At 49.5% G+C, this 24,861-nt stretch overlaps 1 protein-coding gene across 1 annotated transcript in view; it reads right to left on the reverse strand.

Moving 5' to 3' along the window:
• GPR179 (G protein-coupled receptor 179) overlaps nucleotides 1–24,614 on the reverse strand; it is a 449,627-nt gene extending 425,013 nt beyond the window's left edge. The window contains exon 1 of the mRNA XM_069634662.1: nucleotides 22,808–24,614. Coding sequence (XP_069490763.1) covers nucleotides 22,808–23,910 — 1,103 coding nt within the window. The 5' untranslated portion in view covers nucleotides 23,911–24,614. The remainder of the gene's footprint in view (nucleotides 1–22,807) is intronic.
• Nucleotides 24,615–24,861: the final 247 nt, after the last annotated feature.

Below are 24,861 nucleotides of genomic sequence, written 5' to 3' on the forward strand. Positions count from 1 at the left end.
TTTTTAAAACAATCTGCAAGTCATCCGAATTCTTCCTCACAAAAAAACAATGTGGTCTATTTCATTCAAGCAAATCCGCTCACACCTGGCCCAAGCCCTAAGGTGTTTGTTGACAGTTGCTTCCTTCGCGTGCTGTTGGTTGGTTGTGTTGCCTAGGAGCAAGTAGGGTGGCAATCTCTCTCCCTGTGGGAGGTGTTGCTGCGCTCACAGCACATGACTTTCCCGCCTGACTTGAGGACACGTCATCCAGCTGGAACCTTTCAGTTGGTTATGTATGTCAGAGGTTGGGGAGATCAAAGACGCAGTGATTGACAGCCGTTCCTATCACCCGGGAGTCCTTTCTCAGACTCGTCTGGCTTTTCCGGCTGGCTTTCAGCCACTACAGTTGGCCACGGAGGGCAAGCTCCCATGCAAGAGCCGTCTGCCTGAGTCCCACTCAAGGATAAGGTAGGCCTTGACCCGTACATGGCCTGGATACCATCGAGTTTTAAGGAAGACCACAGTGCACACTGGAACTGTTGCCCAGCCACGCCCTCTTCCCACCCCGAGTTAAGGGGAGCACACAGCAGCTGTGGCCCAAAGTGAGCTAGCTCCGTGAGCTCAGTTGCACCTTGATGCGCACAGACACCGCCGGGTGCCATACAGGGATAAGGTTGGCTGCAGTGCACACAGCGTCCTTCCGAAACTCCCATGGCGGCTGCTGAGCAATGTTCCAAGACTGAGAGGCCGGGGCTCTGACTCATGGAATGCTAAGCAAGGAGCACTGTGAGAGCAGTGGGACCAATCTGCTCAGTCGTCCCTTCTCGCCAGAGGGGAGCCACCTCCTTTGAGGCTTGGAAGGTGGGCCAGCTCCACCAGACCATCCCTAGGTGTCTGGGCATGTGGGACCTCACTGGTAGTGACTCCCCTCTCAGGGAAAAGAACTCCCCGTCCAAGAAGGACACCCCAGACCGGACTACCATGGCCTCCTATATGGGACTGGAAGAGACTGACTTTTTAACTACAACACCCAGAAATCCTCCTTCCACCCTGTTGGCTTCAGGTAATATTGGAGTTTATCAGAGCATCACAGACAAGGAAGGACACACCCCCTTTGTCCGTGATGACATACTTAAGCACAGGAGGAACTGTAAACAAGGAGGAATCTCTTACGCAGGTGAGAAGAGTGAATCCTACACAGAGACCAACTTCTGCGGAAGAGACGTCCTGGAGAGGCAGAGCCACACTAGACCGCAGAGCCAGCAGTGGCGTGGGAAGCATGCCGAACGGTAGCTGAACTTTGGACGGTTGGCGTCCAATTCGACTGGGAAGCCAGGGTCAGAGGGAGAGGTGGCGACGGGGAAGCACTAATTTCCTCTGGTGGCGCGACCACAAGGAAGTCATGGTAGGCCTGGTAAGCGACACGGAGACCAGATCTCCGGGGAGGACACTGTCAAGCAGAACTGAGCAGGAGTCGCCACGTTGTCCACTGCAGTTCAAATGATGAATAGGGTGGTACCACAAACCCAACATACACCTGCCCTGCTAACCGAATAAGTTCTTGATCAGAGTCTGGACGCAGCTTAAGTCTTCCTGCACCACGAGAAGGTGCCCCAGATTAACGTGGTGCAGAAACAGTGCCTGGCACTGGACTGGGGCACCACAATGTTATAATGCAGTATCACTTACAAGTAGCAATGGGCAAGAACAAAGAGGAAACAGAACAGGGCAGCGGAAACCAGGACCGAATAATCAGAGGCCAGGCAGAAGGCCAAAAATAGCAGAGCACCACAGAGCAGGTGAACAGAGAAAAGAGAAAGGCAAAGGAGCATAAAACAACAATATGTTGAGACACACTGAACGAGGTGCGGGCTGTCCTTGTATGCCCCCAAGTAATGATGTGGGTGTTTGAGCTGGGTTGCCCAGCAATGCCATCCCAGCGTGCGTGCCGAACATCGGATGACATTACATCCAGAAGCCTAGACAAAAACATGGTGCGTCCCATCATCCCGGGAACCACCGCGGCAAGGGATGCCTTCACCGCCACCTGACCGGGGATAAAAGATGTGTGGCTGGGTGCAGGAAGGTAAGAGCGGTGTTGCAATGGCAGCCACCAACCACCATACAGCCACAAACCTCCCGGTCTGCCATAGCTGGGCCGGGAGGGATCTCGGTGGTGACAGACACGAGTCCCCGAGCTCCATATCAGACAGACGTTAACTACAGAGGGATGCAATATCAGGGAAAGAAACACTCCCACGGAGAGACTTCACTTCGAGAGGCACAAATATCTTAAGCGAAGGCTGGGAGAGTCTACAAGGTATACGGGAGCCTGAGAAACCCAAATGAGCAAGCTGCCTGTATGGAGCCGAGCATGGAAAATACGAACACTTTGAATCAAGATTAAGAGACTCTACAAGGTTACGGGAGCCTTAGAAACCCGAATGGGTAAGGGCCCTATATGAAACAGAATAAAAGGAATTCAAACCCTTGGTGTACAGGTTGGAAGAACCTAAGAGTTTACCGGAGTCTGATAAACCCTGTTGGTCAAGCGCCCTTGTGAATCTGATTGGTAGAGACACAAACTCTATACACATAAACAGGGAAAACCAACGAGGTTACGGGAGTCTGAGAAACCCGAAGGGGCAAGCGCCCTGTGAGAACCAAATGTAATTAGACAAAGACATTTTGAATCCAAGCTGGTGAGGTGATGTAAATTGTATACCTGACAGTAAACCAGTCTGCCAGAGAGCTACAAGACTTGGGAGAGTCCAAGAGCCGTAGACTTGTTCTTAAGAGACTTGGAATATTGAAGAACCTTTCTTTTGAACCAATGTCTGCAAGACAGAGGTGAGCTGTTGTCGAACTTTGTGAACTATTGCGAACACTCAAGTGTTGGGCCAGGCAGATGTCTAACCCAGAGACTGTGTCCTGGTCTGTTCCTTTTCAATCATTTTTTTAAGTGTTAGAGCCAGTTAGCGATTAGGATTCAGGGAAGACTTTTTATTTGGACATTGACGAGCACCCTTAGTCTTCGATTGATAGGTAATTTCCCTCATAGACATAGGGCAAGTTATGAGTTTATTTTTTATTGAATGAAACCATATTTAGCACGCTAAGTCGTCCGCCTCCTTCTTCTGGTTTGCCACACCAGCCAGCGGATGCCCGATATCAACATTCTGACGAGAGGCCAGAATGCTGATTCATCGAATGCTGAGCAAGGAGCACTGTGAGACCAGCCAACAGATGCCTGATACCAAGCCACTGGCGAGAGGTCAGAATACTGAATCATGGAATGCTGAGCAAGGAGCACTGTGAGACCAGCCAGCGTAAAACCGATGCACTGGTGAGAGGCAGAATGCTGAATCCTGGAATGCTGAGCAAGGAGCACTGTGAAGCCAGGCATCGGGTGCCTGACACAGAGCCCCTGGTGAGAGGCCAGGATGCTGAATCATGGAATGCTAAGCAAGGAGCACTGAGAGGCCAGGCAGCAGATGCCCAACGCAGATACACTGGCTAGAGTCAGAATGCTGAATCATAGAATGCTAAGCAAGGAGCACTGAGAGGCCAGGCAGCAGGGGCACGACACTGAGCCCCTGGTGAGAGGTCAGAATGCTGAATCAAGGAATGCTAAGGAAGGAGCACTGTGAGACCAACCAGCAGATGCCCAACACAGATACACTGGCGAGAGTCAGAATGCTGAATCATAGAATGCTAAGCAAGGAGCACTGCGAGCCCAGGCAGCGGGTGCCTGACACTGAGCCCCTGGCGAGAGGCCAGGATGCTGAATCATGGAATGCTAAGCAAGGAGCACTGAGAGGCCAGGCAGCAGATGCCCAACGCAGATACACTGGCTAGAGTCAGAATGCTGAATCATAGAATGCTAAGCAAGGAGCACTGAGAGGCCAGGCAGCGGGTGCCCGACACTGAGCCCCTGGTGAGAGGTCAGAATGCTGAATCAAGGAATGCTAAGGAAGGAGCACTGTGAGACCAACCAGCAGATGCCCAACACAGATACACTGGCGAGAGTCAGAATGCTGAATCATAGAATGCTAAGCAAGGAGCACTGCGAGCCCAGGCAGCGGGTGCCTGACACTGAGCCCCTGGCGAGAGGCCAGGATGCTGAATCGTGGAATGCTAAGCAAGGAGCACTGAGAGGCCAGGCAGCAGATGCCCAACACAGATACACTGGCGAGAGTCAGAATGCTGAATCATAGAATGCTAAGCAAGGAGCACTGTGAAACCAGGCAGCGGGTGCCCAACACAGAGCCCCTGGCGAGAGGCCAGGATGCGGAATCCTGGAATGCTGAGCAAGGAGCACTGTGAAGCCAGGCATCGGGTGCCTGACACAGAGCCCCTGGCGAGAGTCCGTATGCTGAATCATGGAATGCTATGGAAGGAGCACTGTGAGACCAGCCAGAGGATACCCAACACAGATACACTGGCAAGAGTCAGAATGCTGAATCATAGAATGCGAAGCAAGGAGCACTGTGAAACCAGGCAGCGGGTGCCCAACACAGAGCCCCTGGCGAGAGGCCAGGATGCTGAATCGTGGAATGCTAAGGAAGGAATACTGTCGGACCAGCCAACGGATGCCCAACACAGATACACTGGTGAGAGGAGTCAGAATGCTGAATCGTGGAATGCTATGCAAGGTGCACTGTGAGACCAGCTAGCATGTGTCTGACACAGAGGCACTGAGGCCAGAATGCAGACTCATGGAACGTTAAGCAGGGAGCACTGTGAGACCAGCCAGCACTGATGACCAGCAAGTCCAAGGAGACATGTACTGGAGCCAGGCATAGAAGACAGATGAAAGGTGAGACATCCCAAGAATAAGAGGTATCTAGGTGCAGTCCTCAAGACACAAGAATCAATCCTAGGCAAGAGATTAAGGGCAGAGAGACACATTTCCTGTATCTGTGAATTGGTACCACCTAAGCTCGTGACATTTCACACCTGAAACAGCGAAGCTTGGAGGAGGCTTGAGGAGGTCTGCGAAGCTGGGCAGGGACGTCATTTGGGGGTTGCCAGGGGTAGCACATGCTACCCCTGGCTCCCCCTCTGCTACCCTGTCCTTGCTACCCCAGGGTCACTGGACAAAGAGGCAGTGCCAAGAACAGATATCTGTGTTGCACCTGAAAAAGGCGTTTGTAAATGCAGCTAAATTGTGCCATAGCTTTTTTCACCAGTAATCTAGATCTCGTTAGGTGGAGAAATAACAGGGATGCAGGAAAAACCATGAAGTCGCCATCACTAACAGGTTGGTAGTCAATTAGTGAAGAATGCCTGAATGGTTGGGTTCAGAGGCAGGGTCGTCTGTGCAGCTCGTACTGTTTTATTTATTTAATTTAATGTGTTATAGTTTTTACAAAGAAATTGTTTTCACATAATTTAATCACAATTCAAAATTTCAAACTTAAAACTTAAAACACAAATAAAACAGGACATTCCAGTTTACACACAATTAATTGACATTCCTATCTCAGTTGTCAAAACATCCTATTAAAATATTCCAGATTCAACAACCAAACATAATAATAATCCTTATTAACAATTCAATTCAAATGACCCAAAGCTTCTTTTAGCTAATTCCACTAACAACTGGCCATCCAACCGAATATGCCATTGTTATCAGACCTTTTAATTTGTGTATTATTTTTTCAATTTTTCATTTCTTTAATGTCTTTAATGCAACACAAGGTTGGTTTCAGCTTAGTTAATGTTATGTTAATGTTAAAGGACATTTGTACCGCGCACTATCACCACCGGGGTGGTCCCCTGGCGCTCTCACGGCTCTGCAAGAGGAGGGGAGGATGGGTTAGTGGGAGGAAGCAGGAAAAGTGCAAGAGAGCAGTGATGTGCTGTTGGTAGCCTCAGCCCAGTGGGTCCGTTGGCTGGGCCTGGGGTGTTTGCGGCCGGTAGTCGTCATGTACTGTTGTGCAAGACTATGTGTGTTTTTGTTTTGTTGTTGCAATGTAGTGAAGTGTAGGTTTTGGTTGTGTTTGATTTGGAGTTTGAGAGGTGTATGCAGAAATGGAAATTGTTAGTAGGGTTGGTTAGTTTGCGTCTCTATCCTGAATTGAGGCGCTCGGCTTGCGTAGTCTCCCCTGATACGGCTCTGTCCTGATGTGGGTCCGACTGGTATTCAAGGTTCCTTACTCCTCTGGCCCACACCTCTAATATGCTCTCTCATAGCTCCCCTTATCCTCCCTTCATACTACTGTGGCCAGTGCACCTGCCAATGGCAACCTCTCAGGTAGTGTGGTGATTGCCAATATCTCGACAATTCCACACTACTGTGGTACCTGGCGGTAACTAAGGGGCAGGCGAAAGTGTTGGCGGATTGTCTGGGATAGTTGACTCAGTTTCCGTGCGTGCCGCCTGTGTTTCAGTCTATCCGGTGTCACCCGTCCAGGTGCCGTGGGAGCTGCCCTCTCGGGTCGGGGATGTCTGTGTCCTTTCCGGCTTAGTCATCCTTTTTCCGGTTTTGGTTTCCAGATTTAGTCTGTGGTGTTGAAGAGCCAGGTTTTTAGTGATTTCCTGAATTTTATTTGGTTTATTTACTATGATTTCACATTAGGTTGCACTAGAGATGAGCATTCAACCCTGTCGGAATCAAGGGCCTATACTGGAGTTTTCATTTCCATAGATAGAGCGCCCTGGTCAGTTTCATCATCAGTGACGCACAATTTCCTCTGCCACTAACCAAACCCTATATAGGGATATATGTAGGCACACATTTAACGTGTTAATGCATTGATACCAGAAAGATCATTCTTTAATATAGTTTAAATGATGCACAAATTTACCATAATATTTTATGTAGGTAGTCCCCATCCTTGGGCACTCTGTAAGAATATGCTTAGCCGTTTCGCTGGACTTTCTGTTCTTACATATTCTACAGAAGCGTTCAATCTTGGGGATCGGCCGTTCCGGGCCAATAGAAGCAAGTACTGGTAAATGGTAAATTCTGAGCAAGAGTATAAACCTCCTGAGATTGTTCGAGGGATATAGATTCAAATATTTCTGTGATTTCTTGAAAGTACAAAGCACATTCTGAGTAAATCTATATTTTTTCAAACTTTCGAGATGAGCAAAGTTTTGTTTTCAGTCCCAGAGATCTACCCTCTTGCCCAGAATATATTTCATATCTTCAACCTCATCTCCCCATATAGGGGTTCAGCCTATCTCCTCAAAAAGTGTATCCATGTGTTTCTTGAATTGCAAATTCTCACTTTCTCTTCGAATTCCCTCTCCCACATTTTCCAAAAGTAGTTTGACTGGGACATTTAGAGATCTTATATACAATTCTGCCCTCTTGTTTAGAACTAGTGCTTTTAATGAGAGGAGACCTATTTTTAGCCTCAGAGTGGCCATGGGGACACACTGGGGAACTCTTATAGCTTCCTCCAAAAGTTTCCCTCAATGATATGGAGCCACGATACACAAAAGGGCTTCCAGTCCGTAAATTACCGCAGGTACCACACATTGAATATAGAGTTGCTGTGTGCCCCATATTGAATACCCGCTCTGTTTACGGGTGAATTGGTATATCAATGCAGTCAGTTGCGCAGCTTTTCCAATATGTGACTGAATGCAAGAGTGGTAATCCCCCTTCATATCAAACTCCACCCCCAGATATTTATATAAAGGTGTATAAGATATTTCAAGAGCTTTGATGAACATGCAGGGGCGGGCTATCTTTTTACCAGAAAAGACCATCGTCAAGGTTTTGTCACGATTAATAATCAACCCGTTCATCTCAGCATATTCCCAAAGAGCCTCTGCAGACTTCTGTAGACCACTAAAAGTAGGGTTGAATATGACTAAATCGGCTGCATATTCTAATATTGGGCAATGGGTGAATCCTACTTTAGGAGGGCAGTTATGAATCGGTTGGATGGACTGAGGGATATCGGCCGCATTAACGCATCCCTGCTTTACTCCCCTGGTTTGCTCATTGGATGCAGTCAGTGTACCCTGGCTGTCAAATTTGAGACTTACTGTAGCAACAGGAAGGGAATGGGGGCTAGGTCTAGCTAGCTAGCTAGCTAGCTAGCTGGGACTGAGTGAGAGCAGACTGCAGTATTGAGTGACAGCACAGCATGAATGCAAATCTCATCAGTGTTTCTCGTTGTCTGCTTTGCACATCCAGTGAGCTACTGCGCCTCTGACAGGGCTGTGCCTGAGTGGCTCCGGCCACCATTCCCGCCTAGGCACTGTGTGACCTGACCCAGATCTGCCAGACCTGCATCACGGGCACACTGTAGATAGACACAAGGTGAGATAATTAATTTACATGAAGTTGCCCTCCACCTTTGAAGTAAACCATCTGTTGCTTCCTCAAGCAAAACAAAATATATGTTTGGAAGGATAGCTCAGGGGCGACGCACTTGCTTTGGGAACAAGAGGATGCAGTGCAACATGGGTTCAGTTCCTGTTCCAGTGCTTAGAAGCTGGAGGAGGCTGGCATTAAGCAACATAAAAAGGACCAAAGAAAATAATTAAATTGGCCTTTCTAGGGGTTATGTAATGGAGCTGCTGCTGCTGTTTACATTTACAAATAACAAAACCTGTAATTACTGTGACCTGCAACACATCCTTCCCCTTCTAACAAAAAAGCCTGTGTGTTACTCACCAAATAAGCAACATAGAAAAGCTATGGCTGGAAGGCTTCAAATAATTAATAACCACTGGCACAGCTCTGGGTTTGAGGTGTGTGCTTGAGGCTCAATGTTATGGAGGCTGGCACTGGACACTTCAGATGTTTTACTAGTCACTAACAGATGTTGGGAGAGAGTGTTTGAGACATACTGTGTTGTAAGAGAGTTTAAATGCATTGAATGAAGATATAAGATGTTTGAGGAGCATAATTGAGACTTGCACTGTTGGGGTGTTGAAGGAGAGTACTGGAGACTTAAGTTGTTAGTTTGCTTGAGGTTGATGGTGTTGGAAAATGTTGGAGACTTAAATTGCTGCAGGGTGGCAATATGTAAACATGAAGGTGTTGGATCAAGGCATTGGAGGTGTAATATGTTGGAGGGTGGGAGTGGGTGCCAGACATTTAAAGCTGTTGACAGAGGGCCCTTAGCGACTCGCACTGGATGGTGGGCTGCCCGTGGTGAAAATGGTTGGGGGATATTCAGGCTCTGGCTGACTGGCGGGAGTGGGTTGCTGCACAATGGTTCAAAGTGCACTTTTGACAAGAAAGTCCCTGCACATCTTGTCGAAGTGTTAAAGCATGAAGTAGTACAGCCTCTGATTGTCTTCTGGTTGGACTTCTGTTGGCCAGTTGCTGTTTCCAGACACTTGGCAGGCACTGGATGTCTGCACTTGGGGTTTAGGCCTCTTCGAGAACTAACGACAGTGATGACAAACATGCCCAATCAGCGGCTGCACTACTGAAGGATTATGGGCTGACACAAAAAGTCACCACCCCTACTCATATCAAAGGAAGGACCCTAGATTGGGTTGCCGACCTGAATTGTAATACTACCATTACCAACATTACGCCACAGTCTTGGACTGACCACTATCTAATCACCTTCACTGCCTCTCTTGACCTCTTCCGCCCTAAAACGATAGTTATGGCACCGCCACTCCCTACCAGAAGTACAAAGTACATTACAGCAGAAAAGTTACTCCCACATCTTCTCCCTGCTATCAACAATTTAGCTAATAACACAGACCCCACCCTACTAGTGGAGGGCTTTGATAGCACCATGACTAAGACACTAGACACTATTGCACCTGTCAAACTCTGCAAAGGTAGAGAGAAATCTCACCTTAATGCTTGGTTCACACCCCAATTGAAAGAATTAAGACTTCAAAAAAGAAAGCTTCAATCAATGTGGCGCCACTTGCCTACTGAGGAGAACAAAGCTAAGTTAACAAACCTCTCTAAACTGTACAAGAATTAAATAATCAGCACAAAAAAGAAAATATTTAACGACAGACTATCTAAGGCAAAATCGGACACCAAGGAACTATTCAACATCCTTCGCGAAATGGAATCACCAATACCCCAGGCTGATAACACTCCTAAGGATAAGCCTTGGTGTACCGACATACAAAATGCTCTGTCGAATAAAATTACCTCCCTCCAAATTAAAATAACCAAAAAGAAAGCCTCACTGCTCTTACCTGTGGAGCCCTCACCTCAGCAGCAACCACCTCTAACCACACCGGATAGCACCAACCCACCCTTCAGCTTCAAGAAAATCTCTATCACTGAAACAGAAAAAATCATACTCTCGCTTAAACCTTCAAATTGCAAAGGAGATAACTACCCAGCCCAAATTATAAAGGATGCAGCTAGAGACCTAGCCCCATTCATCTCGAAGCTCATCAACGCCTTCTTCAAGACAAACCTAGTGTCTAACAACCTTAAACAATCTTGACTGCTCCCACTGCTTAAAAAATAAACTCTAGACCCCTCCATTCTGACTAATTACAGACCCATTACCACAGTCCCTTTCTTACCTAAAATCATCGATAGAGTAGCTTACCTGCAAATACAGGACTACCTAGAAGCCAACCACTTATTAGGATCACGCCATTATGGCTTCCGCCCCCCTCCATGGCACAGAAACAGCCTTGATTGACCTCAAGACCCAAATTGACGAGTTGAAGGACAATGGGAAATCAGCTACGCTACTCCTCCTTGACCTATCTGCAGCCTTTGACCTGGTGGATCATGCAGTCTAATGCAACCACCTCAGGTCGGCTGCCCATTTCTCAAGTGATACCATAACCTGGGTTCAGTCCTTTCTAGCTAACCGTACAATGAGGGTCTTCTCCCCTCAGAAACTGCTGATCCCATACAAGTATCCTGCGGCATACCGCACAGGTCATGTGTATCTCCCACTATGTATAACATCTTTACTAAGCCCCTGTTTGATAAGTTGGACAGATTGGGTGTCACGTACACTAACTGCGCAGATGAAACCCAGATCCTCATTCCCCTTTTGGGCAACGTCTTGGAAGACTCGGCCTTAGTAAATAAGATATACGTCCTCATTCAGGCATGGATGGCATCCCATGGCCTATGCCTGAACGACGATAAAACGGAGCTACTGATCCTAGGCTCAGAGACCGCCATTAAAAAACTCAACCCCAGCTTTATACCTCATTCGCCATTGACAATAATGTCATCAAAGTGATGCCTGCAGTTAAAACCCTTGGCTTCTATCTTGACTCTGCATTCACCTTTAAGAAGCAAGTCAACTCACTAGCATCATGAACAGCATATACTTGCAAACTGATCCGAGCCTGCAGACCATTTCTCTCTGAAACTAGCTGCATCACCTTCGCCAATGCATTCATAATATCTAGACTGGATTACTGCGATGCATTGTATGCGGGATCCAATAAGTACATTATTGACAAAATGCAAAGACTCCAAAATAATGCCCTTAGAGCAGCTCTAAATATTCCAAACAGAGATCACATCTCTGCGTTTAGAAGAGATGTCCACTGGCTCAAGATTAAGGGCAGGATCTTCCTCAAAACACTCTCTCTCACGTCCAAATACCTAAATAACATAGTGCCACCTTACCTCGTAGAAAGAATAAACAAGAGAACCACTGACCAACCTATGAGATCCGCCAACGCCTACACCTTAGAGGTTCCCAGATTTAAACGCACTACAGCTGGCGGCTCTAGCTTCCCGGTCATTGCCGCTCAATCCTGGAATGGACTCCCTCTAGATCTTAAAACAGGCTAACCCTAATCCAGATTTAGATGGAAAATCCTCACTTGGATACAGACTAACGATGCCTAAACCTGCTGAACTTTCCACCCCTTAACTGATCCCCTCCTGTACCCACACCTTGACTGCACCTTCTACATAATGCCTGCTAGGCCTTACTGCTCTCAACTGTATATGTTCTATTGTACCACCCAACTGTATTTTTTTGGAATATCCACATGTGACCACTAGTATCACTGTAAACTATGTGGCAGCAACTATGTTTATTTCTGTATGTATGTACCCACCCACCCAGTAACTAAGCTTCTAAGTATACTTGTAATGCTGCACCCAGCTACCTGAGGGTTTTGGTTGCGCTTTATCAAATAAACAAAGAAACAAACATAGAAAGAGAGGGAGTTTGAGATTCAAAAATGCATCGCGCTACAGATACACAGAAAGAGTTCAGAACTCAGAGACATCAAGAGAGCTCCAGGACTCACAGACAAAGGGAAAGAAAGCAAGCGTTGGGACTCATAGACACATCACATAGAGTGAGCACCAGAACTAACAGATACCTAGAGTGAGCACGAGGATTCACAGATACCTAGAGTGAGCACCAGGATTCACACATACCAAGAGTGAGCACCAGGCCTCAGATACCCAGAGTGAGTACCGGGACACACTGAAACCTAGAGTGAGCACCAGTAGTCACAGATACCTAGAAAGGCCAGCAGGATGCACAGATACATAGAGTGAGCACCAGGACTCACAGATACCTAGAGTGAGCACCAGGACTCACAGATACCTAGAGTGAGCACCAGGACTCACAGATACCCAGAGTGAGCACCAGCATTCACAGATACCCAGAGTGAGCACCAGGGCTCACAGATACCTAGAGCAGGCACCAGGGCTCACAGATACCTAGAGCAGGCACCAGGGCTCACAGATACCCAGAGTGAATACCGGGACACACCAAAACCTAGAGTGAACACCAGTACTCACAGATACCTAGAAAGGCCAGCAGGACGCACAGATACCTAGAATGAGCACCAGGACTCACAGATATCTGGAGTGAGCACCAGGACTCCCAGATACTTAGAGTGAGCACTAGGACACACAGATACCTAGATTAAGCACCAGTATTCACAGATACCTAAAGTGAGCACCAGGACTCACAGATACCTAGAATGGGCAACAGGACGCACAGATACCTAGAATGGGTACCAGGTCTCAAAGATACCTAGAGTGAGCACCAGGACTCACAGATAACTAGACGGAGCACCGGCACTCACAGATACCCAGAGTGAGCACCAGCACTCACAGATACCTAGAATGGGCACCAGGACTCAAGGATACCTAGAATGAGCACAAGGACTCACAGATACCCAGCGTGAGCGTCAGGACTCACAGATACCTAGAATGGGCAACAGGACACACAGATACCTAGAATGGATACCAGGCCCCACAGATACCTAGAGTGAGCACCAGCACTCACAGATACCTAGAATGGGCACCAGGTCTCACAGATACCTAGAGTGAGCACCAGGACTCACAGATAACTAGACTGAGCACCAGGATTCACAGATACCCAGAGTGAGCACCAGCACTCACAGATACCTAGAATGGGCACCAGGACTCAGATACCTAGAATTAGCACCAGGACTCGCAGATAACTAGAGTGAGCATCAGTACTCACAGATACCTAGAAAGGCCACCAGGATGCACAGATACTGGAGTGGGCACCAGGGCTCGCAGATACCTAGAGTGGGCATCAGGAGTTACAGATACCTAGAGTGATCACCAGGGCTCACAAATACCTAGAGCGAGCACCAGGACACACAGATACCTAGAGTGAGCACCAGGACTCACAGATACCTAGAGTGAGCACCAGGACTCACAGCTACCTAGAGTGAGCACCAGGACTCACAGCTACCTAGAGTGAGCACCAGGACTCACAGCTACCTAGAGTGAGCACCAGGACACACAGATGCCTAGAGTGAGCACCAGGAGACAGAGATACCTAGAGTGAGCACCAGGACACACGGATACCTAGAGTGAGCACCAGGACTCACGGATACCTAGAGTGAGCACCAGGACACACAGATACCTAGAGTGAGCACCAGGGCACACAGATACCTAGAGTGAGCACCAGGACTCACAGATACCTAGAGTGAGCACCAGGACTCACAGATACCTAGAGTGAGCACCAGGACTCACAGCTACCTAGAGTGAGCACCAGCACTCACAGATACCTAGAATGGGCACCAGGACTCAAGGATACCTAGAATGAGCACAAGGACTCACAGATACCCAGCATGAGCGTCAGGACTCACAGATACCTAGAATGGGCAACAGGACACACAGATACCTAGAATGGGTACCAGGTCTCACAGATACCTAGAGTGAGCACCAGGACTCACAGATAACTAGACTGAGCACCAGGATTCACAGATACCCAGAGTGAGCACCAGCACTCACAGATACCTAGAATGGACACCAGGACTCACAGATACCTAGAATGAGCACCAGGACTCGCAGATAACTAGAGTGAGCATCAGTACTCACAGATACCTAGAAAGGCCACCAGGATGCACAGATACTGGAGTGGGCACCAGGGCTCGCAGATACCTAGAGTGGGCATCAGGAGTTACAGATACCTAGAGTGATCACCAGGGCTCACAAATACCTAGAGCGAGCACCAGGACACACAGATACCTAGAGTGAGCACCAGGACTCACAGATACCTAGAGTGAGCACCAGGACTCACAGCTACCTAGAGTGAGCACCAGGACTCACAGCTACCTAGAGTGAGCACCAGGACTCACAGCTACCTAGAGTGAGCACCAGGACTCACAGCTACCTAGAGTGAGCACCAGGACACACAGATGCCTAAAGTGAGCACCAGGACACAGAGATACCTAGAGTGAGCACCAGGACACACGGATACCTAGAGTGAGCACCAGGATTCACGGATACCTAGAGTGAGCACCAGGACTCACGGATACCTAGAGTGAGCACCAGGACTCACGGATACCTAGAGTGAGCACCAGGATTCACAGCTACCCAGAGTGAGCACCAGGACACACCGAAACCTAGAGTGAGCACCAGTACTCACAGATACCTAGAAAGGCCACCAGGATGCACAGATACATAGAGTGAGCACCAGGACTCACAGCTACCTAGAGTGAGCACCAGGACTCACAGCTACCTGGAGTGAGCACCAGGACTCACAGCTACCTGGAGTGAGCACCAGGACTCACGGATACCTAGAGTGAACACCAGGACTCACGGATACCTAGAGTGAGCACCATGACTCACGGATACCTAGAGTGAGCACCATGACTCACGGATACCTAGAGTGAGCACCAGGACTCACAGATACCTAAACTGAGCACCAGGATTCACAGCTACCCAGAGTGAGCACCAGGACACACAGAAACCTAGAGTGAGCACCAGTACTCACAAATACCTAGAAAGGCCACCAGGATGCACAGATACATAGAGTGAGCACCAGGACTCACAGATACCTAGAATGGAAACCAGGACACACAGATACCTAGAATGAGCACAAGGACTCACAGATACCTAAAATGAGCACCAGGACTCACAGATACCTAGAGTGAGCACCAGTACTCACAGATACCTAGAAAGGCCAGCAGGACGCACAGATACCTAGATTGAGCACCAGTATTCACAGATACCTAGAGTGAGCACCAGTATTCACAGATACCTAGAGTGAGCACCAGGACTCACAGATACCTAGAATGGGCACCAGGACTCAAGGATACCTAGAATGAGCACAAGGACTCAAGGATACCTAGAATGAGCTCAAGGACTCACAGATACCCAGCGTGAGGGTCAGGACTCACAGATACCTAGAATGGGCAACAGGACACACAGATACCTAGAATGGGTACCAGGTCTCACAGATACCTAGAGTGAGCACCAGGACTCACAGATAACTAGACTGAGCACCAGGATTCACAGATAACTAGACTAAGCACCAGCACTCACAGATACCTAGAATGGACACCAGGACTCACAGATACCTAGAATGAGCACAAGGAAGCACAGATACTTAGAGTGAGCACCAGCACTCACAGATACCTAGAATGGGCACCATGACTCACAGATACCTAGAATTAGCACCAGGACTCGCAGATACCTAGAGTGAGCACCAGGACACACAGATACTTACAGTGAGCACCATGACACACGGATACCTAGAGTGAACACCAGGACTCACGGATACCTAGAGTGAGCACCAGGACTCACGGATATCTAGAGTGAGCACCAGGACTCACGGATACCTAGAGTGAGCACCAGGACTCACGGATACCCAGAGTGAACACCAGGACTCACGGATACCCAGAGTGAACACCAGGACTCACGGATACCCAGAGTGAGCACCAGGACTCACGGATACCCAGAGTGAGCACCAGGACTCACAGCTACCCAGAGTGAGCACCAGGACTCACAGCTACCCAGAGTGAGCACTAGGACTCACAGATACCTAGAGTGAGCACCATGACTCACGGATACCTAGAGTGAGCACCATGACTCACGGATACCTAGAGTGAGCACCATGGCTCACGGATACCTAGAGTGAGCACCAGGATTCACAGCTACCCAGAGTGAGCACCAGGACACACAGAAACCTAGAGTGAGCACCAGTACTCACAGATACCTAGAAAGGCCACCAGGACACACAGATACCTAGAATGAGCACAAGGACTCACAGATACCTAAAATGAGCACCAGGACTCACAGATACCTAGAGTGAGCACCAGTACTCACAGATACCTAGAATGGAAACCAGGACACACAGATACCTAGAATGAGCACAAGGACTCACAGATACCTAAAATGAGCACCAGGACTCACAGATACCTAAAGTGAGCACCAGTACTCACAGATACCTAGAAAGGCCACCAGGATGCACAGATACCGAGAGCGGGCACCAGAACTCGCAGATACCTATAGTGAGCATCACGACTCACAGATACCAAGAGTGGGCACCAGGACACACATATACCTAGAGTGATCACCAGGACACACAGATACCTAGAGTGAGCACCAGGACTCACAGATACCTAGAATGGGCAACAGGACACACAGATACCTAGAATGGGTACCAGGTCTCACAGATACCTAGAGTGAGCACCAGGACTCACAGATAACTAGACTGAGCACCAGGATTCACAGATAACTAGACTAAGCACCAGCACTCACAGATACCTAGAATGAGCACAAGGAAGCACAGATACTTAGAGTGAGCACCAGCACTCACAGATACCTAGAATGGGCACCATGACTCACAGATACCTAGAATTAGCACCAGGACTCGCAGATAACTAGAGTGAGCACCAGGACACACAGATACCTAGAGTGAGCACCAGGACACACAGATACTTACAGTGAGCACCAGGACACACGGATACCTAGAGTGAGCACCAGGACTCACGGATACCTAGAGTGAGCACCAGGTCTCACGGATATCTAGAGTGAGCACCAGGACTCACGGATACCTAGAGTGAGCACCAGGACTCACGGATACCCAGAGTGAGCACCAGGACTCACGGATACCCAGAGTGAGCACCAGGACTCACGGATACCCAGAGTGAGCACCAGGACTCACGGATACCCAGAGTGAGCAGCAGGACTCACGGATACCTAGAGTGAGCACCAGGACTCACGGATACCTAGAGTGAGCACCAGGACTCACGGATACCTAGAGTGAGCACCAGGACTCACGGATACCTAGAGTGAGCACCATGACTCACAGATACCTAGAGTGAGCACCATGGCTCACGGATACCTAGAGTGAGCACCAGGATTCACAGCTACCCAGAGTGAGCACCAGGACACACAGAAACCTAGAGTGAGCACCAGTACTCACAGATACCTAGAAAGGCCACCAGGATGCACAGATACATAGAGTGAGCACCAGGATTCACAGCTACCCAGAGTGAGCACCAGGACACACAGAAACCTAGAGTGAGCACCAGTACTCACAGATACCTAGAAAGGCCACCAGGATGCACAGATACATAGAGTGAGCACCAGGACTCACAGATACCTAGAATGGAAACCAGGACACACAGATACCTAGAATGAGCACAAGGACTCACAGATACCTAAAATGAGCACCAGGACTCACAGATACCTAGAGTGAGCACCAGTACTCACAGATACCTAGAAAGGCCACCAGGATGCACAGATACCGAGAGCGGGCACCAGAACTCGCAGATACCTATAGTGAGCATCACGACTCAGAGATACCAAGAGTGGGCATCAGGACTCACAGATACCAAGAGTGGGCATCAGGACTCACAGATACCAAGAGTGGGCACCAGGACACACAGATACCTAGAGTGATCACCAGGACACACATATACCTAGAGTGATCACCAGGACACACAGATACCTAGAGTGAGCACCAGGACTCACAGATACCTAGAGTGAGCACCAGGACACACAGATACCTAGAGTGAGCACCAGGACTCACAGATACCTAAAATGGGCAACACGACTCACAGATACCTAGAATGAGCACCAGGACACACAGATACATAGAGTGAGCACCAGTACTCACAGATACCTAGAAAGGCCACCAGGATGCACAGATACCGAGAGCGGGCACCAGAACTCGCAGATACCTATAGTGAGCATCACGACTCACAGATACCAAGAGTGGGCACCAGGACACACATATACCTAGAGTGATCACCAGGACACACAGATACCTAGAGTGAGCACCAGGACTCACAGATACCTAGAATGGGCAACAGGACACACAGATACCTAGAATGGGTACCAGGTCTCACAGATACCTAGAGTGAGCACCAGGACTCACAGATAACTAGACTGAGCACCAGGATTCACAGATAACTAGACTAAGCACCAGCACTCACAGATACCTAGAATGAGCACAAGGAAGCACAGATACTTAGAGTGAGCACCAGCACTCACAGATACCTAGAATGGGCACCATGACTCACAGATACCTAGAATTAGCACCAGGACTCGCAGATAACTAGAGTGAGCACCAGGACACACAGATACCTAGAGTGAGCACCAGGACACACAGATACTTACAGTGAGCACCAGGACACACGGATACCTAGAGTGAGCACCAGGACTCACGGATACCTAGAGTGAGCACCAGGTCTCACGGATATCTAGAGTGAGCACCAGGACTCACGGATACCTAGAGTGAGCACCAGGACTCACGGATACCTAGAGTGAGCACCAGGACTCACGGATACCCAGAGTGAGCACCAGGACTCACGGATACCCAGAGTGAGCACCAGGACTCACGGATACCCAGAGTGAGCACCAGGACTCACAGCTACCCAGAGTGAGCACCAGGACTCACGGATACCTAGAGTGAGCACCAGGACTCACGGATACCTAGAGTGAGCACCAGGACTCACGGATACCTAGAGTGAGCACCAGTGCTCACGGATACCTAGAGTGAGCACCATGACTCACAGATACCTAGAGTGAGCACCATGGCTCACGGATACCTAGAGTGAGCACCAGGATTCACAGCTACCCAGAGTGAGCACCAGGACACACAGAAACCTAGAGTGAGCACCAGTACTCACAGATACCTAGAAAGGCCACCAGGATGCACAGATACATAGAGTGAGCACCAGGATTCACAGCTACCCAGAGTGAGCACCAGGACACACAGAAACCTAGAGTGAGCACCAGTACTCACAGATACCTAGAAAGGCCACCAGGATGCACAGATACATAGAGTGAGCACCAGGACTCACAGATACCTAGAATGGAAACCAGAACACACAGATACCTAGAATGAGCACAAGGACTCACAGATACCTAAAATGAGCACCAGGACTCACAGATACCTAGAGTGAGCACCAGTACTCACAGATACCTAGAAAGGCCACCAGGATGCACAGATACCGAGAGCGGGCACCAGAACTCGCAGATACCTATAGTGAGCATCACGACTCAGAGATACCAAGAGTGGGCATCAGGACTCACAGATACCAAGAGTGGGCATCAGGACTCACAGATACCAAGAGTGGGCACCAGGACACACAGATACCTAGAGTGATCACCAGGACACACATATACCTAGAGTGATCACCAGGACACACAGATACCTAGAGTGATCACCAGGACACACAGATACCTAGAGTGATCACCAGGACACACAGATACCTAGAGTGAGCACCAGGACTCACAGATACCTAGAGTGAGCACCAGGACTCACAGATACCTAAAATGGGCAACACGACTCACAGATACCTAGAATGAGCACCAGGACACACAGATGCATAGAGTGAGCACTAGGACTCACAGATACCTAGAGTGAGCACCGGGACTCAGGGGTGCCTGGACTCAGAGAGGTGCGAGGGTTTGGAGGGTAGAGGGAGAGAAAGGGGTCTAGCTAGTTCATGGATGCATAGAATGAGCGCCAGGATGACTCACTGAGGGCGCACCACTGGTCCCTCAGACACAGAGAGAGAGGCCCAGCACTTAACACTGTGCATAGGTAGAGCGAGCTCGGCTCCTGCACAGAGAGTCTCGTAACTTGTACATGCATAAGCAAAGCAAGGCAGCCCCAGAAACCGAAGGTGCACAGAGGCTGCATATTGCACAGAGACATGGAGGAAGAAGGACAGGCAGAAAGAGCGCGCTAGAGGGCTCGCGGTACACAGGAGAAGCACAGTAGGGTGTATATAAAGGCCCATGGATAGATAGATAGATAGATAGATAGATAGATAGATAGATAGATAGATAGATAGATAGATAGATCCTTGGCTAGATAAATAGATAGAGTCCTGGATAGATGGACAGACAGATAGAAAGATCCATTGACAGACCTATACTCGTAGATGACTAGCTTCTATCAGAATTGTCCCTGGAACGAGTATGATAGCAACCTTGTCTGACTCCTCCTCCCTCCCCCTGTTCGTTCCCCCTTCGCCCTGCTTGTTACCTCCTCCCTCTCCCCCTCCAACACTATCCGAAATGTCGTCAGGCCTAGTACAATAGTCGGTTGTTTTGTTCCTCCCCATCCCTTTCTGTACCCCTCTCCCTCACCTTTGGTTTTTCTCTGCTGTACCAGAAATGTCGTCAGGTCTAGTATGATAGTTGCTTGTTTTGTTCTTCCCCTCCCTTTCTGCACTCCTCTCCCTCATCTTTTGTTTTTCTCCAGCTCTACCAGAAATGTCATCAGACTCAGGCCTAGTATGATAGTCGCTTGTTTTGTTCCTCCCCTCCCTTTCTGCACCCCTCTTCCTCACCTTTTGCTTTTCTCCGGCTCTACCAGAAATGTTGTCAGGCCTAGTACGGTAGTCGCCTGTCTGTTTCCATTTCCTTCCCACTCTCCCCCTCCCTTCCTTATCTATGTCTTAGCTCTTGCACTATCTGAAATGTCGTCAGGCCGAGTACGATATTTAATTTCACATCCTTACTGTTCATGGCCTGTAAGAATCTCTTTGTATTTTCCCTTGTTCCGTCTCTTGCCTTGAAGCGCTTTGAAACACATGTGTATAGGCGCTATATAAATAAACTATCATATCATATCATAGATCCATAGGGAGGGAGATAGATAGATAGATAGACAGATAGACAGATAGACAGATCCATAGATAGACAGATCCATAGATAGATAGATAGATAGATAGATAGATAGATAGATAGATAGATAGATAGATAGATAGATAGATCCAGCCATAGATAGATAGATCCAGCCATAGATAGACACACAGACGGATAGAGAGATAGATGGATAGAGAGATAGATGGATAGAGAGATAGATGGATAGAGAGAGAGAGAGAGAGAGAGAGAGAGAGAGAGAGAGAGAGAGATAGAGCGATGGATAGATAGAGCGATGGATAGATGGACAGACAGATAGATAGATCCATAGACAGATAGATCTATAGGGAGATAAATATAGAGGGAGAGAGGGGATGGGGCAGAGACAGAAGTACAAGGTTTACAGAAACAGTGAAAACTACAAGAAACACTCTCATGTAGCGGGAGCTGCAACACTTACAGATACAAACAAAGGCTTGGGACTAAAAAATACACATAGAAAGAGAGATCTACTTAAAGAGCTCCAGGGTTCTTAGATCTAAGGAGAGCTTTAAGATGCATGTGTGCATATAAATGGCACTCCACATCACACAGATTCAAGGAGGCCGCTAGGATTCACGGATACATAGGAACATCACTCTAGACCACGCACATACATAGAGAGAACGCTTAAGACTTCACATATATACAATAGAGGGAGAACTCTAGACCGCACAAACACAATGAAAGCTCCAGGTTTCACAGATGGGTGGAGAACACACTCTGGACCTCACAAATACAAGGAGAGTGCCATGATTCACAGACGTATAGAGGGCACTCTCCAGACCTCACACATACAAGTAGAGCTCCAGGATTCACATATAGGTGGAGGGAACACTCTGGACTTCACACATACAAAGAGCGGTCCACGATTCACATATGGATAGATGGCACTCTCTAGACCTCACAAATACACGAGAGCTCCAGGATTCACAGATGGGAGGAGGGAACACTCTAGACCTCACAAATACAAGTAGAGCTCCAGGATTCACAGATCGGTGGAGGGCACACTTTGGGCCTCACAAATACAAGTAGAGCTCCAGGATTAACAGATGGATAGAGTGCACGCTCTAGACCTCACAAATGCAAGGAGAGTTCCAGGGTTCACAGATGGGTGCAGGGAACACTCTGGACCTCACAAATACAAGGAGAGCTCCAGGGTTCACAGATGGATGGAGGGAACACTCTAGACCTCACAAATACAAGGAGATCTCCAGGATTAACAGATGGATAGCGTGCACGCTCTAGACCTCACAAATGCAAGGAGAGTTCCAGAGTTCACAGATGGGTGGAGGTAACACTCTGGGCCTCATACATACAAGGAGAACTCCATGATTCACAGGTGGATGTAGGGCACACTCTAACAAATACAAGGAGAGCTCCAGGATTCCATCATACACATGCAGGCAGATTCTATGATGTGCACCAACACAGAGCCTCCTTACGAGGCGGGGACCCATAGAGATTTCCCTGATCGGTATAAGGACTCACAGCCACATACAAAGATACACTCACTTGAACTCTGGGCTGAGGTCTGGTTTGAGGCCATAGAAGGCAGCAGACAGGGTGACCATCCAACTGGGCAGGAAAGTGTTCTGCTCGCACTCCAGGAAAGGGGTGGACCAGCGGACCTGGCTGTGGTTCATGACATAGCTGTCCCCCTTGTTCCACTTGGGGGTGTCCAGGCTCTTGAGGTCATTGCTGAGGATGGTCTTGGTCAGGGAGGGGTTTCTTTGGAACTTGAGGCTGGTGAAGCCCTGGTCCCAGCTGAGGTTGCTGACACTCTCTGCAGCGGTCAGGTCTTGGAGCAGGATCTCATGCTTGTCCTTGGTCGCCTGCAGCATCAGTTGAGGCCTTGAAGACATAGGGTGGGCATCGAAGGTGAGTGTGGCCCTGTAGATGTGGCGGTCCCCTTCCAGGATGCTCCGCACCAAGGCGTGGTACCACTCTACGTCATCCTGGATGCTCGACTCGCGAATATCGTTGGTCTGGAAGATCATGTTCAAGAAGTTGGTGGCATGGACCAATGTGTCAGCTGCGCTACGGACGAAGGAGTGGAACCTGGCTTGCGGCCCACCTTCCAGGCTCCTCATCTCAAAGCGCCTTGAGCAGTTGGCATGGGAAAGTTTGAAGGCATCGCCCGAGTCCAAGAATGCCAAAGCTGCCTCCGAACCATCCGGGTCCATGCGGTCTGGTTCAGGCGTGGCCAACCCAGAGGGCACAGTGGAGGAGAAGGGCGGGGAGGGAGATGAAGATGCAGAGGAGGTATAGGAGGAAGAAGTGGAGGAAGAAGAAGAAAGCGTGGAGGAGGTGGGGGGAAAAGAAGAAGAAAATGGTGTGGAGGAGGAGGAGGAGGAGAATGAAGAGGAAGATGGGGCGGAAGGAAGGTAGGATGGTGAGGAAGAGGGTGGTGTGGAGTAGGAGGATGAGGGAGAATAGGAAGGGGAGTAGGAGGCAGAGGAGACAGGGTCCGCGGAGGGTGGGACGGGAGGAGTTGTCCAGTCCCCAGCCCTTAGGTTCCCGGCCTCTTCCGGTGACCTCTGCCTCTGGAAGGTCCCAAGGCCAGAGAGCATCTCCAGTTGGAAACACCAGAGGACAGTCCAGTGCAAAGGCCGCATGTCTCAGGGAGGGGGGCCCAGCGCCTGAGACCCTGCCAAGGAGTGCTCATTCCAGCCCAAACCCTACCCCTGCTGCGGCTCTGTGAGTGGCCAAAGCGTCATGCCCTCCTTCGGCTCGGCTTCCTCGAGCCTAGGCCACCCCCGTCCCACAGAGCGCTCATTCAGGGGGTGGGCGGCGGTGGTCCGTAGAGCGGTGCCAAGTGCGGGCGCCTCGCGCTGTCTCGCTCTCTCTCCGCTTCTGGCTCTTATTTTTTCATGCCTCTCCCATATCTCGCCCCGCCGATGCTCACGTCACAGGCTCTGTGATCTGCTCGTGCGCTCGCCCATGGCCGCACGCCCCGGCGGTAATGCCCGGGCCTTTTAATCCACGCGTCGCGCGCTCCTTCATTAATGGCCCAATTGGGGCGAAGAGGGGAGCGGGTCGGCGAGGGAGGGCTCGCGAGCAGAGGCGCGAGAGGGAGGGAGGGCAGGAGGGAGCGGCTAGCGGCTAGGGCGGCATCGCTCCACTTGCATTAGGAGATGCAGCAGGCGGTGATGTCAGCAAATCCGGGATGGAGCGCCATGGTAACGGAGGCTGCAGCCTCCTCCCGCCCGCTTCCCGGCCTCCGCGCCCAGGGTGGGCCTCCAGGAGGGTACTCCGGGGCCCCGAGCACCGGACAGCCCAGGCCGTCCGCGGGACCAGGGGCATCGGCCTCGAACTGCCCAGGCCCCGCCCCATTGCAGGGATGATGCTTGGGTTAGTGGGATGCTGATCAGTAGCCAGGCAGGGACTGCAGCAGTAGGTGCACGAGCCAACTGGGCAGCCCCGGACCTGTGGTGCTCTACCTCAGGCTCGCGCTCCTGTACCCAGAGCAACCCTTTCAGGGAGGGAGTCAGAGCAAGAGGGGGGTTTAGAGAAGCGCAGTAACAGAGGAAAACGTGCAGTGCAAGGGGTAGAATGGGGGCAGAGTA

The sequence above is a fragment of the Ambystoma mexicanum genome, chromosome 13 (genome assembly GCF_040938575.1).
Source record: "Ambystoma mexicanum isolate Mex_15411 chromosome 13, UKY_AmexF1_1, whole genome shotgun sequence".
NCBI lineage: Eukaryota > Metazoa > Chordata > Amphibia > Caudata > Ambystomatidae > Ambystoma > Ambystoma mexicanum.